This window comes from Trichechus manatus, unplaced genomic scaffold, assembly GCF_000243295.1.
Source record: "Trichechus manatus latirostris isolate Lorelei unplaced genomic scaffold, TriManLat1.0 scaffold00100, whole genome shotgun sequence".
NCBI classification, from domain to species: Eukaryota; Metazoa; Chordata; class Mammalia; order Sirenia; family Trichechidae; genus Trichechus; species Trichechus manatus.
Genome location: NW_004444036.1, coordinates 419,998 through 436,669, shown reverse-complemented (window position 1 = coordinate 436,669; position 16,672 = coordinate 419,998). Strand labels below are relative to the sequence as shown.

The following is a 16,672-nucleotide window of genomic DNA, read 5'->3' as shown; positions in this document are numbered from 1 at the left end:
CCATTAGTCCTTCGGACTAATCTTTTCCTTGTATCCTGTTCTCTTCACTCTCCCTTGCTCCCGAAGGGATGAGACCAGTGGAGTATGCAGAACATTTTCTTAATAAGCTTTGTTATGCCAATTGACCTAGATGTCCCCTGAAAGCATGCCCCCAGACCCCTACCCCTGCTACTCTTTCCCTCAAAGTGTTTGATTGTATTTAGGAAACTTAGCTTTGGTTTAGTCCAGTTGTGCTGACTTACCCTGTAGTGTGTGCTGTCCTTCCCTTCACCTAAGATAATTCTTATCTATTATCTAGTTAGTAAATAACCTTCGCCCTCCCTCCCCACCCTCATAATTCACAGGTAATTTCTGAGTGTGTGTCTTGCCCTGGGTATTCATGTGGCTTTCTCAAATCCCCCTACATGGTGCTTTTGAAAGCCTTAATTTCCAAAAAAACTCTCTCTGCAACCTCTCCATCCAGTCTTTGGGCGTCTAACCCGTTACCGTCGAATCGATTCTGACTCATAGTGACCTTAGAGGACAGAGCAGAACTGCCCCATAGGGTTTCCAAGGAGTGATTGGTGGATTTGAACTGTCAACCTTTTGATTAGCAGCTGAATTCTTAACCACTACGCCACTGGGGCTCCTTAGGTGTCTATTGTATGCCTTAATTACACTCTTTAGCCCCAGGGGGCTACAGGTAGTTGCTGCGTTAGGTTATTGACCACTGTGCCTCAGCCCTGTGTGAGCTCTGAGACAGGCCAAACTGAAATGAGCTCCTTGCTTCAGTCCTTCAGGCAGCCCCCAGACAGATTAGAACAGACACATGCAATAATTTGTGGATAAAGTCTGCTCTGCTTCCAATAGTGATAGAGACCACACTTCCTCCCTAGGAATGCGGGCCGCTGCTGTCTTAAGATGGCCACACCGAGCCAGCAAGGGGGTAAGGTGCAGGCGAGTAGAAAACCAAAGCTTTCCTACTGTTTAGATGTATCCTTTTTTCTTGATGGAGTGTTTGCATAGTTGCTGTAACCCTTTCACTGGTTCTGACAAAGTTGGTTCTGCCAGTTTCTGCTATGTGTGTGTTTACAAGCAGATGGGAGCATGCGACTGCTCATGCCGCCATCCTGCTCCAGATCCTTCAGTACTTTATTTCTTTGTATGGCTGAGTAATATTCTGTTATATGGATAAACCACATTTTGTTTATCCATTCATCAGTTGATGGATATTTGGGTTGTTTCTACTTTCTACATTTTGATTATTATAAATAATGCTGCTATGAGCATCCTTGTATAAGTTTTTGTGCAGACATATGTTTTCATTTCTCTTGGGTATATGCCTAGGAATGGAATTGCTGGGTCATATGGTGACTCTATGTTTAACTGTCTGAGGAAACCTACTAGGCTGTTTTTCAAAGTGGCTGTACCATTTTACATTCCCACTAGTGTATGAGGAGTCCAATTTCTCTACATCCTTATCAGTACTTGTTATTATCCTTTTTTTTTTTTTAATAGCCATCCTAGTGGGGGTAAAGTGGTATTTCATTGTGGTAGCTATGGCTGCTAACCAAAGGGTTGGCAGTTTGAATCCACCAGGTGCTCCTTGGAAACCCTGTGGGGCAGTTCTGCCCTGTCCTATAGGGTCGCTATGAGACAGAATCAGCTCAACAGCAGTGGGTTTGATTGGTTTAATGACTAATGATGTTGGGCATATTTTCATGTGCTTATTGGCCATTTGTGTATCTTCTTTGGATTGATGTCTATTCAGATCCTTTGCCCATTTTTAACATTGAGTTATTTGTCTTTTTGTTTTTGAGGTGTTTGTATATTCTGGATACAAGTCCCTTATCAGATATTTGATTTGCAAATATTTTCTCCCATCCTTTGGGCTGTCTTTTCACATTTCTTAATAGTGTCCTTTGAAGCACAAATCTTTTTAATTTTGATAATGTTCAATTTAGATATTTTTTCTTTTGCTGCTTGTGTTTTTGACATCATATCTAAGAAACCATTGCCTAATCCAAGGTCATGAGGATTTATGCCTATGTTTTCTTCTAAGAGTTTCATGGTTTTAGTTCTTATATTTAGGTTTATGATCCATTTTGAGTTAATTTTGTATATGATGTGAGATAAGGGTCCAACATCATCCTTTTACATGTGGACACCAGTTGTCCCATCACCATTTGTTGAAAAAAACTCTTCTTTTTTCATTGAATTGTCTTGACACCCTTGTCAAAAATCTATTTACTGTAAACGTGAAGGTATATTTTTGACTTTCAGTTCTATTCTACTGTTCTATATTGTCTGTCCCTATGCCAGAACCACACTGTCTTGATTACTATAGCATTGTAATTAGTTTTGAAAATGGGAAGTGTGAGTCCTCTAAGTTTGTTCTTTTTAAAGATCATTTTGGCTCTTCTAGGTCCCTTGAATTTCATATGAATTTTAGGATTGGGTTTTCCATTTCTGCAAAGAGTCAGCTGAGATTTTGATAGAGATTGTATTGTGTGTGATTTATTTTTATTCTCTGTCCACCAGGCTGGCTGAGCACTCCCACCTCTGCCCCCTGTACCCTGCATACACCTCTAACGGAGCATGCTCCATACCACTGTGATTTATATTTAATCTCTCTGCTCACTAGGCTGACGGTGCACTCTGTGAAGGCACAACCTGGGCCTTGCTTACTTGTCTTATCCCCATTGCTTGTCACAGAATAGACTCTGATGTTTGAAACAAAGTACTGCTGTTTCTAATTGTTCTTCCTAACATGGGATTAATGTAATGACTGAATTTCTTTCTGACCTCATATCCGAAAACCAGAGTTTTTGTTGATAACCTGTTTGCAGACTGGTTTCACTTTAGATCCTTACCATAAAACAGCCAGTTTAAACATCAAGTTAGCCCATGGTGTTTCCTCAATCCTATTACACTTCTGTGGACCCAGTAGTCCTAACCTGAGGGAATTATGTCCCCCAGAGAACACCTGGCAATGTCTGGAGATGTGTTTGGTCATCACAATGGGGGATTTCTAGTGGGTAGATGCCCCACAATGCACAGGATGGCCCCCACAACAAATAATTATCTGATCCCAAATGTCAGTACTGCCAAGATTGGGAATATCTTGTATTGGAGATATGATTTTGGAACCAAGTGTATATTTTACATAATTATAAAACAAAATCCCATTTTTATTAAAGGCAATGTCTAAAAAGCAAAAGCAAAGTGAATTCAGTGACTCAAAGTGTGTGTTTTGTGCTGGCATAACCTCACAGGGAGAACTATTCCAAGTGGACTTGTAGCACAGTGATTTGACTGAACATCAAGAGAGTGAAAAGGAGCAGCCCGTGATGTGGAACAGAAAGATAACCAAGATGGTGGTGTCCTGGAAGACCAGTGTACGAAGTGTTTCAAGAAGGAGTTAGGGGTGAGCTGTGTCCAATGCTGGACCAAGCTGGGTGACAGTGACACATGTCACATGCCCCTGGCAGTGTGGTGGTCACTGGTGCATTTGACAAGAATAGCTTCTGTAGCCCAGTGAGGCTTGAAGACGAAGAAAGCGGATTCAAAGTGAAGGGGAGGAGATACCTTGGAGATGACTTACAAGGAGTTTTGCCATAAAAGGAAGTAGGAGGGGGATGTAGGTCAAGGGAGAGTTTTCATTTGAAGATGAGAGACATTGATACAATGATGTGGAAAGAACCAATGTTGTTGTTGCTGTTAGTTGCTGTCGAGTCGATTCCAACTATGGAACCAGTAGACAGCAGAAAACTGATTATGTAGGAAGAGAGGGGGCAGTTGTGGTTCTCAGGTCCTTGAGTTGGGGAAAGAGGACGGGAGCCAGTGTATGAGTGAGGATTTCCCTTAGGTAGAAGCTTGGGCAGTACACTGTTGTTACAGAAGGGAAAGAAAATATCTGCCTACGGATCTAAGAATGAGGGTGGAGGTCATGTTGAGCTTCTAGCTGAAAGTGTAGGAGAGGAGGAGGTGTTAGAGGTTACAGATGAAGAAAAGGTAAAAAATTGTTGCCTAAAAAGAGTGGAAGAGTGAATTGACTAGGCCAGGGTTTCTCAGCCTTGGCACTATTGACATTTTGGGCTGGATCATTCTTTGTTGTGGGGGCTGTCCTGTGTACTGTAGGATATTTAGCAGCATCCCTGGTCTCTATCCACTAGACAGTAGTAGCACCTCCCCTAGTTGTGACACCAGAAATGTCCCCAGAAACCAAAAAACCAAACTCGTTGCTGTCGAGTTGATTCCGACTCATAGTGACCCTATAGGACAGAGTAGAACTGCCCCATAAGGTTTTCAAGGAGTGGCTGGTGGATTCGAATTGCCGACCTTTTGGTTAGCATACTTAGCTCTTAACCACTGTGCCCCAGACATTGCTAAATGTCCTCTAGGGGCAGGGGCAGAATTGCCCCCATTGAGAACCACTGATTTAGAGAAATCTAGTTGTGTCCCTCTCTCATCCGGCCTATCCCCTTCCTTCCGTTATGGCAACCATTAAATTTTTTGTCTGGTTTATCTTTCCATTTTTAAAATATAAGTAAATGTGTTTGTCTATTTGCAGCTTCCTCCCCTTCTTAGATAAATGGTAGCATACTCTGCACATTGTGTCCTCCCTTGCCTTTTTCACTTAACACTGTATGCTGGAGATTACACCATGGAAGGGCTAGAGAGAGTCTTCAGCCCTTTTTATAGCTTGCAATTCAAACCATAATGAACCATAACTTCCCAGCCAGATGGCACTTTTACGTCTTAGGCTCAGAAGACCTACTACTAGTGAAGAGTTCCTTATGAGGCTTTACTATAAACATATTTCGGGACTAATGTTGAAAAGGTTGTGCCAAGCAAATGAGTTTTCTTTTCTAAGCTAATACTTTGGAATAGGAAGTGATTTTGCCAGTAGGTGCCGCTGTTAGATAGCTCTGGCATGGTTAATTCTTTGATGACTATCCTCTACTGGAGATATATGTATATGTGTATATATATATATATATGTATTCATAGGGTAAAGAAAATTAAGCCCTATAGAAAAGGTATAAAACTGCTTCTCGTCTGCCCCCATCTTACCTCCCTTCCCCAGCAGCAACTCCTTCTTTATTCTTCTAGAGATTGTGTGTGTGTGTGTACATCCCCCTACCCAGTCACCCATGCATATGTATATATATACCCTCTTAAAAAGTACGTATGTGAGCATGTTTAATCCACAGTTCCCCACCTTGCTTTTTGTACTTATCACTCCACCTCAATGCATAGGGATCTTCCACAGGCTTTCCCTGTTTTATACTATATATAGGTAGGTTGTGTTGTTGTTGTGTGCTGTCGAGTCAATTCCGACTCATAGTACCCTCTAGAACAGAGTAGAACTGCCCCATAGGGTTTCCAAGGAGTGACTGGTGGATTCATACTGCCAACCTTTTGGTTAGCAGCCGATCTCTTAACCACTGTGCCACCGGGGCTCCAATACACTATATGGATGCTCACTATCTATCTAGCTAATCTCATATTGATGAATATTTAGGTTGTGTCCGTTATTTTGCTACTTTAAATCATGCTGCAAATTATTATTCATGTACATATGTCCTTGTGCACCCACATGTGAACACATCTAAGGGATAAATTCCTAGAAGGGGAATTGCTAAGTTAGAGGACATGTGCATTTTCCATTTTGATAGCTTGTATACACGTAAGTGAGATGAGAACAATAAAACCTAATTGCTATTGAACATCTTTATGGCCTGCAGTCAGTTTGTTGGAGAAAAATGGCTGTAAGAATCAGCACTTGTGATGATGGGGGGATGTCTTATTAAAGAAAAAGACTAAGATAATAGATCTACCAGGCAGCAAGCACCATGGAGCCTAAGGAATCAAGTAGACTTTAGCAAATAGCAATTACTTATGGTGAGCAATGGCCATTCTGGCCCTTCTAGGTAAAAAAGTAAACATTTTGGAAACCAGGAGCCTCCTTTTAGGTATATTTGCTGCTAAAATCTGCTTCTTGGGCATCCTGACTTCATTGGGCATGTATGATCCATGTTATGGTTACTCATGAAGTCGGTAGACGCTGGCATCCAACACAGGTGTCTAAGAGGAGGTGTCTTGTATACATGTAAAAGGAGAAATAAATTTTTCTCTAAGAGTGAGAGTACACTCTTTTTGAGTCTGAGAGTACCTAGGGGAGAGTGAGTAAAATTTATTTTATTGTGTCATTTCTCTGCTTAATCCACAAGGTGAAAAAGAAGGCTCTCGAATATTTAGGGTTCTTGCAGCAAATCGTGGCGCAAGCGGTTAAACGCTCAACTACTAGCTCAAACGTTGGTGATTGGAACCCACCCAGGGGCGCCTGGGGACAACAGGCTTGGCAATCTGCTTCCGAAAGGTCACAGCCTTGAAAACCCTATGGAGCAGTTCTACTCTGGACACATGGTGGCCATGAGTCAGAATCAACTTGACGGCAACTAACTAACGACAACAAAGAGCCTTCTAGATGGTGCTTAGCAGGAAGACAGCCATAGCTAACTTACATTCTGACTCAGTATAAATCACTTGGCTGCTGCTGACCTCCTTGACCTTGAATTTGGATTCAGATCTCTCCAGTTCATCTGGAGGGTAGCTCACAGCATTGTGGACTTTAATTTAGAATATTTTTGGCTTCTGAGGCGTATATAGAAAGAATGGTTAAAATCTAGTACTTAGGTATGTGGATGTGCTTAGCTCTAAGCATTTATTTTCTGATTATTGAGAAAGATAACTTTAAAAAAAATCGAAATTTTTATAACACGTAACATCCTGAGAGAAGAATTCATGCTCTACCTTCAAAACACATCAACATACTCATGCACACTTGAATGGTGGTTTTGGTAAGGACAAGTGAGAAATCTGAAGAATTTTAAGCAGACGCAAATGGAAATTTGAGACTGTGATAGTTGATATCATTTCGATTTTTGTTATTTGTCCTAGGTGTGACTTCTTTTACCCCTTTTTGGTCCAGGGATTCTCAAAGCTAGAGTTAATTTTATGTCTGATACAGTGGATTTGTGAAATAGTCCCATATAAGTTAAAGTAGATTTAGATGACGGGTAATTTGTGTTGTACATTAAGCATAATTAATGCATAACATTTTCCTGCCTTTAATTGGAACCCTGTTTTAAGTATTTTCCTCTTCCATGTTATATTTCAACAACTTCATATGGAAAGCAAATTAAGAGCTGTTAAAAACAAAACAAAACAGAGAGCCTGCTTAGAATAATAACCTTTTAAAAACCAAAACCAAACCAGTTGCTGTTGAGTCGATTCTGACACATGGTGACCCCATGTGTGTCAAGAGTAGAACTGTGCTCCATAGGGTTTTTAATGACTGCTTTTTCGAAAGTAGATTGCCAGGCCTTTCTCTGGGGTGGGCTCGAACTGCCGTCCTTTCGGTTCGCAGCTGAGTGCTTAACGATTTGCACCACCCAGGGACTCCAGAGTAATCTTTTAGGCAACTTTTTTTTTCTTCGAGGACTGGTTTATACCTTGAGCACTGAAGCAAGCATTTCTCCATTAGCAGAAAGATCTTATAGAAGTCATTTGGAGGGCAGTTTGGGCTAAAGAACTTTTTTTCTTATAAAAGCAGTCATCAAGAGTACAGCCATCATATGGATAAAATAGCCTTTGATGGACCAGTCTGGGAGCCTAATAGTCATTTGATACTGTCCCTGTCAGGTGACCAGCTGCCCGCTCTATGGGCAGACGAGGTGCAGCAGGGGTGGGGGGAGTGTGGGCACGTGGTCTGTTGCCCACTTTGGAGGGCCTTCAAGGATGCACTTCAAGCCACTGGGGAAATTATGGCCGCCAACTTGACTGACATATCTAGGATACACTTTAAGTTCATTAGGTTAAAAAAATTGGGTCCCAAAGGCAGTAGTTTGCAGGCGGTGATTCTCAAGCTTTTGAGGGTAGGGCCATATCAGAATCTTCCAGAGTGCTTGTGTAGTTTGAATAACATTCAATATTATTGTTTTCTCCATTTTTTAAGTGGAAATACCATATTTTTCTGATGTCAAGTACAGAAAGTTAAGCTTGGAAATTTTGGCTGTGGAGCATGAGTTAGAAAAAAATAAACACATCGTTCAAAGGCTGGTGATAGTGTTCCCGAGGTGGGGAGGATGGGGGACTAGCTGAGGGAGGCAGAAAAATCTTACTCCATGTCTAAAGCACAACTATGCATATAATACAGAAACATATATACTGACTGTATATATGGGGAATTAAAATTTTATTGAGGGGCACGATTAAGAAAAAAGGTTTAAAAAGCCCTTTAAGAGGGCAATAATGAAAAAAAGATTGAGAAACACTGTTCAAAGGGAGTGGGACCCAGTACTGAAATTTGTGCATGTTTTTGACGGGAGGAGAGTTGTGGTAAGGGGAAAAAAACAAAAAACTGTTGTTGTTGAGTTGATTCAGACTCATGGCAACCCTGTGGGTGTCAGAGTAGAACTATGCTCCATAAGATTTTCAATCACTGATTTTTTGGAACTAGATCACCAGGCCTTTCTTCCGAGGCAACTCTGTGTGACCTTGAACCTCTAACCTTTTGGTTAGCAGCCAAGCCCACTAACCATTTGTACCACCCAGGGACTTCCGTGGTAAGGACAAAGGGGAAATAAAAATCTGGCTTCCAGGGCACTTTGGTGACAGGCTATTTGGGCCAGCTTGAGCACATTAGTAACTTGGACTAACTTGAACTTTAATATTTAAGTCTATCAGGTAAGGGGTAAAAGAAAGTTACCCTCCCACCCTGCACCCTCCAGAACTGGACTCAACAAGTGGAACTTGACATTTGGCTGTTTTCTTAGATAAGAAATCCCAGCAGCACAGGATAGCAGAGCTGGAGGGCCCATCTGTCTTCCTTGTCACCTTTTACCTTACATATCACCTACCGAACCGAGATCCTGAGTGGCTAGGTTGGCAGAACTGCCGGAGGGAGGCCCCCCTCCTTGGCAGTGGAGCAGGACCCCAACTCTTGGTCCTGTATTCCTTCTATTCCTGTGTGGGTCATCCGTTCAAAAAGCACGACTTGTGCTGGGAGCTGATTTTACAGACAAGTGTCTATTTTTTGAGGCCCGTTTCTCACCAGCTTTTGAATAGTGTGAAATAAGAGTTGAAATTGGAAATGATGAGAGCACCGAGTAGGAGGCGAGGGAGAGCAAGGAGCAGGGTTATTCTGGTAGAAGAGTCAGGTGAGGGAGTTGGTTTGGCACTTCAGCATTTTTTCCATGCCTCTGACAGGATTTTAGTAGTCTTGGACAAGATCATGGAATATTCTGGGCCTCCGTTTTTTTTCATCTATAAAATCAAATGAGTTGGACTAAGGTTCCTCTGAAACCTATTAAGCTATGAGGGTCAGTACTTGACAAAATGAGACATGTCTGAGAATTTCTTTATTAACAATAGTTGGATGTCATAGCCAGATCATTATAATTGCAATGAATTAAACCAGAGATGCAGGGGGATTCCATGGAGGGTGGGGCCATCTCCCAGGCCGTCTTCTTTCGGTGCTTGGGGTACTGTTTTTTTTTTCCCTTCACTGGGATATCTTTTTTACTAACACCTGGAATTCTTCAAAACTAACTTCTCCATCTCCATTCTTGTCCAGTTCTCGAAAGAGGTCATCTAGGGTGCTTGGACCCTGGTTTTAGACAAAAAGGATGGGATGGGGGAGAGGAAAGAAAATGAATCAGTTACTGCTGTCAAAGAGAGATTGATAGAAGATATCTTGCTTTGATTTTGGGGTTTTCTTGCTCACGGACCCAAATATTCACTCTAAAGAAATTCCTGACCAAAATTAATCCTGCCAGCAGTTTTTCTTTCACCCAAAGTTGAAAATCCTTTCCATCTTGTTCATTCGAAGCCCGGCTTGCTGAATTTGAAATTCAACAGATCTGGTTGGGCGGAGGGCCAGAGACCATCTTGTGACCTGATATCAGGTGATCTCAGTAAAAGGCGGAGAGCAGGGTGCCATCAATCACATTAAGATTAGCCAATGGTTGGTCTTCTATATTTCTCCCTGCCCTTCTCTTTATAAGCCTCATTGTACCTGCCTTCTTCCAGCCATTTGCTTTTTCTGGAATCAAAATGGTCTCCCTACATGCATATAGAATAACTGCTCAGAATGAACCTTATATTCAAATTTTGGTGAGTTTTGCTTATTTTTAACACTGCTATACCAAAAACAAACAAACAAAAAAACCAAATCTGTTGCCGTCGAGTTGATTCCGACTCTTGGCAACCCCATGTGTTACAGGGTAGAACTGCTTCATAGGGTTTTCTTTGCCAGGTCTTTCTGCTATGGTGCTGCTAGGTGGTTTGAACTGCCAACCTTTAGGATAGTAGTTAGGTTAGTAGTTGGGAGCAAGCAGTCTGTACCACCCAGGGACCTGAGTGTCTTAAAAAAAACCAAACCCATTTCCATCGAGTTGATTCTGACTCATAGCGACCCTGTAGGAAGGGTGGAACTGCTCCATGGGTTTCCAAGGCGTGGCTGGTGGATTCAAAACTGCCAACCTTTTGGTTAGCAGCCAGGTTCTTAAGCCACTGAGCCACCAGGGCTCCAGAGTGTCTTAAGCAGGCTTGATTTTTGTCTCTGCCATAAAACTCAAATCTTAAAGCTGTTACAACGCTGACCTTCAAGTAGGCGTCTGTCTGTGGCAAAATGGTACTTAGGAAACCTAATGGATAGCAGTTTAGTTTCTAGGTCAGCTTCAGATTAGATCAACAAGATATATTTTCACCCTAAGATGTCTACAAAGACACTTGGTGGCCTTTTGCCACGATCACAAAACCAACTGTAGGTCTGTTGTTTAGCATAGTTGAAAAACCTTAGTAATTCTTGTGGAAATTAGATGGCTTAATATAACCGGATTTGGTAAGTAGACTTTCAGAACTAATGATTAGTCTTCTTCCTTTTAAAGAATTATAAAAGTCTCAGGTGTTTTTCTATTAGGTTATTATTTTTCTTCCTTTTGGAAAAATGTAATTTTTTTTAGAATTTAATATTTCTCAAAAAACTTTGTGTTTTTATTTTTAATTAAAAAGTATCTTTTTCTGGCAGCACTTTTAACTTTTTTAAAAGTTATTTTATATTTCAACCGTAATAAAATGAGATAATAATCAGATTATAAAGTCATTGAATTCAGACGCTTTTCTTTGTAGTGTTAAAAACAGAAGTCTTCCTAAGTGTCAAACTGGTAGAAGGGACGTTTCTGGTTAAATTCTGGAAAACAGGGACACTTGAAGCAAATGCTTTTGTTGGAAGTTGGAGCTAACTAGTGAGAGAGTCGGATGTCACAATTGCACCGTCGTTTCTGTTGTGAAAATCGTTCTTAGTTGCAAAGGAAAGAAAATAATACTGGAACAGAGAGGACCCGTTTCTAGTCCTTTCCTGAAAGTTGGTTAGCAATGTCTGGCTGCCTCATTAACACAAATATAAGTGCTTAACACAAATTACACACATTTAAATACTTTTGAAATAAATGGGGGCCCACAGAGGACAGCGTGTCAGCTCTGAAGCGGGTTTTCTGAACAGACTGCCAAGTGAGTGTTGGGCTTATTGAGGGACCCCACCTATAAAAATGAAGCCCGGCCCAGGCTAACTACTATTATTCTGCAATCCTCTTTGCTTTCCTAATGCCTGGTGGCGCAGAAGGGCTAGATCCAAGGCCTTAGTGGCGTGCTTGGCATCTTGCGGGTCTCATGGCACGGCTTGGTAAATGCACCGATGACTTCTGTTCAATATGGCGGCCCATGGAGGGCTCCGTGCTGGCGCTGGGGGAGGGGTGGAAGGCTTGGCACCTGTTTGCAGGGAGCTTGCCATGGGAAACGTGGGCTGACACCAGGGGAAGAAAGTACACATTCAAGTGTCCTTCGTCAAGCAATGCTTGTGCCTGGCTGTGGTGCCCTGTTTAGTACCACAGCCTGTAGCCTTTGCCTGCTGTCCTCCCCCCTCCACCTTCTCCACCATCAAAGGTGTGGTTAAGCATGCTGTGCACTCACTTTGGTGATGCAAACAGTTAATGTGCTTTGCTGCTGACCGAAAGGTTTGAGTCTCCTCAGTTGCCTCGGAAGAAAGGCCTGGCAATCTACTTCCAAAAAATCAACCATTGAAAACCCTGAGGAGCGCAGTTCTACTCTGACACACATGGGGTCACCATGAGTTGGATTGACTCAACAGCAACTGGTTTGGTTTGTTTTTTGTATTTTTTTTGACACTTACTTTGAGTAAATTTCGGAATTCCGCCTGAATCAGTAGCTTCAGTTCATCTTTTGACAGCTGGTCTGGATCACCTTCTTTGGCTGCATACTTTGCAAAAATGCTCTTCATTTCCTCAGGAGACTTCTTCAGACTCATCTTGGTGTCCTGTAAGTTGGGAAGGAAATGAATTTACCAAAAAGCTGAAATGGAGTTGCATACTAGGGTGGTCAGCAGGCTTTTAGTGCCATTGGGCCATTCGCTTGGTGAAGGTGGGGAGACTAAAGAAAAGGAAGGGACTGAGGGTCAGGAGAGAGACTCACGGAGGGTGGCCACAGCACCAGTAACTGCCAATTTAATCTTTTTTTTTTTTTTTAAGGCTTAATTTTTTTTTTAAATTGTACTTCAGATGAAGGTTTACAGAACAAATAGTTTCTCATGAAACAGTAGTACACATATTGTTTTATGACATTGATTAACAACCCCACGACATGTCAACCCTCTCCCTTCTCGACCTTTTTTTTTCTTTTTCTTTTTAATTGTACTTCAGGTGAAGGCTTACAGAATAAATAGTTTCTCATGAAACAGTAGTACACATATTGTTTTATGACATTGGTTAACAACCCCACAACATGTCAACCCTCTAACTTCTCAACCTTTTTTTTTGGTAAAAATACACATAGACAAAGATACACCATTTCAAAAATTTCTACGTGCACAGTTCAGTGACATTGACTACGCTCTTCCAATTGTGCTGTTATTCTCACTTAAGATGAAGGCTTACGGAACAAAATAGTTTCTCATTTAACAGTTACTACACATGTTGCCCTATGACAATGGTTAACAATCTCACAACACATCGACAATATCCTTACTCAACCTTGGGTTCCCTATCACCAGCTTCCTTCTCCCCTTCTGCCTTCTGGCCCTTGTCACTGGACTCCTGTACCTCATTAGTCTCATTTGGTTTTACGGGGCTGTCCACTCCCAGGCTGAACAGTGAACCTCGGAGGTAACTTCACCACTGAGCTAAAAGGGTGTCTGGGGGCCATACTCTCGGGGTTTCTCCAGTCTCCTTTAGGCCAGTAAATCTGGTCTTTTTTTTGTGAGTTAGAATTTTGTTTGACGTCCTTCTCCGGCTTTGTCCAGAACCCTCTGCTGTGATCCCGGTCAGAGCAGTGAGTGGTGGTAGCCGGGCACCATCTAGCTGTACTGGACTCAGTCTGGTGGAGGCCTTGGTAGCTGTGGTCCATTAGTCCTTTGGACTAATCTTTTCCTTGTATCCTGTTCTCTTCATTCTCCCCTGCTCCGGAAGGGATGAGACCAGTGGAGTATCTTAGATGGCTGCTCACAGGCTTTTAAGACCCCAGATGCTACTCACCAAGGTAGAATGTAGAACATTGTCTTTATAAACTGTGTTAATTTTTTAACTTTTTATTTTTAAATAATATTAGACCAAAAAAAAACAGTATAAAACTAATAGAGAGTTCACGTATATCCTTCACCCGGCTTCCCCTAATGTTAATAATGTATAACCATAGTACACTTATCAAAATTATAGAAGTCAGGAAATTAACATTGTTACAGTATTGTTAACTGAACTACAGACCTTATGTGAATTTCACCAGTTTTTCCATTAATGTCCTTTTTCTGTGAACTTGTTTTAAAAATAATCATCTTAGATGGTATGTTAAATGTCTAATTCTTAGGAGATGTCTAATTCTTAGGAGATAGTCCCTGGAGCCAAACACTTTCATTAGTAATTAGTGGCATTCTTCGCTTTGTATGCACCTGGTCTGGTTTCTGTAGGCTGTGGTCTTGGGGAACACCTGACCCCAGCTTCTAGTCTCTAAACTAGTGGTAATATCTTTTTTTTTTTCCATTGTGCATTAGGTGAAAGCAGAGAGCAAATTAGATTCCCATTCGATAGTTTGTACATAAAGTATTTCATGGCCTTGGCTTCATTCCCCACAATATGTCAGCACTCTCCCCATTTTCCCCCTGGGTTCCCTGTTTCCTTTCGTCCTGATTTTCTACCCGTTCCTGCCTTCTCATCTTTGCTTTTGGGCAAATATTGCCCTTTTGATATATAATTGATTATTCTAAGGAGGAGATTCCTCTCAGGTGATTTTATGGCCTTGTCTATTGTTTGGCTGGAAAAAACTAATGGTAATATCTTTAGATGGCGCAAACTCATTTACAGACCATTATCTTTCCCCATTCTAAAAGGAAGCACAGTGTTAATGCAAGCAGAAGGAGCTCCAGGTAGTACTAAAAGCACGCTTACCTGGTTGCCCAACAGGGAAACAGCTAGACGAATCAAAGAGGAGCGTGAAGAGCTAAGCAGGATCATTCGACTTTTATAGTCTTTATAGACACACCACCCTGATGATGAAATTTTCCTTTTGCTTATCATTTCAAGGTAATTATTAACGGTTTTTGAAACCCAAGCTTAAGACTGCAGGAACCTCAGAAGATAATGTCTAATTAAGGGCAAGATCCAGTAAGGGGCCACCTCAACGGTGGTTTAATGGTTCAGAGTCCCCAGAGTCAGCCTGGATTTTTTCCCCCTTAGATTGTATTTTCCCTCTAATGTGGAATTCTGATATTTGTGCACAGTTCACATTTTGGGAAGCTTAAGTATGGGGATTTAAAAAAAAAAAAAATCTAGGTGCACCCCGGAAAGCATGGCCCCTGGACTCTCTATCAGCCCAGAACTAAAACAGTTTCTGAGGCCAACTCTTCAGACAGGGATTGGACTGGACTGTGGGACATAAAGTGATACTCGTGAAGAACGTGCCTCTTGGTCAAGTAGATACAAGAGCCCAAAGGGGCAGCTTCTGTCCAGAGGTGAGATGGGAACGCAGAGAGAGTGAGGAGCTGGTTGAATGGACATGGGGAATCCGGGGCGGAGGGGAGGAGTGTGCTGTCACAGAATGGGGTGAGTGGTTGGGGTCTCATAACAATGTATGTAAAAAAAATTTTTGTATGGGAGACTAACTTGAAATGTAAACTTCATTAAATTACAACAATTAAAAAAAAAACTAGGTGAATATTTAAGCTTGAAAAAATAACTTTCTTCATATCCAGAAAACCAGGTGTTATAATAGAAGGACAGAATTCCACAGGTTTTAAAAATTGCAATTGTTGTTGTTATTGTTGTTAGGTGCTGTAGCCACCCTATGTACAATACAACAAAACACTGCCCAGTCCTGTGCCATCCTCACTATAGTAGATGTGTTTGAGCCCATTGTTGTAGCCACTGGGTCAATCCATTTCCTTGAGGGTCTTCCTCTTTTTCACTGACCCTCTACTTTACCAAGCATGATGTCCTTCTCCAGGGACTGGTCCCTCCTGATAACATGTCCGAAGTACGTAAGACGAAGTCTTGCCATCCTTGCTTCTAAGGAGCATTCTGGCTGTACTTCTTCCAAGACAGATTTGTTCGTTCTTGGATCCACAATCCACACCCATGGAAGCAGCAGTCAGGAAATCAAACAATGCGTTGCATTGGGCAAATCTGCTGCAAAAGACCTCTTTAAAGTGTTAAAAAGCAAAGATGTCACTTTGAAGACTAAGGTGCACCTGACCCAAGCCATGGTGTTTCCAGTCGCCTTGTATGCATGCCAAAGCTGGACAATGAGTGAGGAAGACCGAAGAATTGATGCCTTTGACTTATGGTATTGGTGAAGAATATTGAATATACTATGGACTGCCAGAAGAACAAACAAATCTGTCTGGGAAGAAGTACGACCAGAATGCTCCTTAGAAGCAAGGATGGCGAGACTACGTCAGCGTAATGATTGTGAGGATGGCACAGGACTGGGCAGTGTTTCATTCTTTTGTACATAGGATTGCTATGAATTGGAACCGACTCGACGGCACCTAACAACAACAACAATCTTTACGGAAGCAGACTGCCACATCTTTCTCCCACGGAGTGGCTGGTTGGTTCGAACCTCTGACCTTTCGGTTAGCAGCTGAGTGCTTTAACCATTGTGCCACCAGGGCTCCTCCTGTAAAACAGAGTGGCTGTGAAATGCTCTCCGTGGTTCTTGTTATCTGTGATCCCAAAGTTATAAATGCAGCTGTCGCTAAAACAGAGTGCACTTACCTAGTAGGTCCTGGATAGAAGGGGTCCGGGCTGGGGCGCTGCTGTCCCTGGGCCCTAGGACAGCATTCAGTTTCTCTTCTACCTTTAACCCTTGCCTAGGAGTCCCCTGGTGGTGCAAACAAGTAATACATTCGGCTGCTAACTGCAAGGTTGGAGGTTTGAGTCTACCCAGAGGCTCCTCGGAAGAAAGTCCTGGTGATCTACTTCTGAAAACTCAGCCATTGAAAACCCTATGGAGCACAGTTCTACTCTGACACACGTGGGGTCGCCATGAGTTAGAGCCAAGTCAATGTCACCTGGTAAGCCCGTGCCTGGGTTATGGGTGCCATCCTTTGCAGGCCTGC

The 16,672-nt window shown here is 42.1% G+C and overlaps 2 protein-coding genes across 3 annotated transcripts in view; one reads left to right on the top strand and one right to left on the bottom strand.

Annotated features, from left to right (window-relative positions):
* Positions 1 to 16,672, top strand: part of CTPS2 (CTP synthase 2) — a 124,175-nt gene that overhangs the window by 53,096 nt on the left and 54,407 nt on the right. The gene's annotated exons all lie outside the window — the stretch shown is intronic.
* S100G (S100 calcium binding protein G) lies at positions 9,505 to 12,375 on the bottom strand. Its single transcript, XM_004382814.2, has 2 exons — positions 12,239 to 12,375; positions 9,505 to 9,655 (listed from the first exon to the last, which is right to left on the bottom strand). The coding sequence occupies exons 1-2, from the start codon at positions 12,371 to 12,373 to the stop codon at positions 9,551 to 9,553; spliced, it is 240 nt and encodes a 79-aa protein (XP_004382871.1). The 5' UTR covers positions 12,374 to 12,375; the 3' UTR covers positions 9,505 to 9,550.

What these genes read in the sequence shown, in the direction of transcription:
- S100G (XM_004382814.2), bottom strand. Translation starts at nt 12,373, where the DNA reads ATGAGTCTGAAGAAGTCTCCTGAGGAAATGAAGAGCATTTTTGCAAAG. An exon ending in AATTCCGAAATTTACTCAAA is followed by an intron (nt 9,656 to 12,238) that starts GTAAGTGTCAAA and finishes GTCTAAAACCAG; the next exon opens with GGTCCAAGCACCCTAGATGA.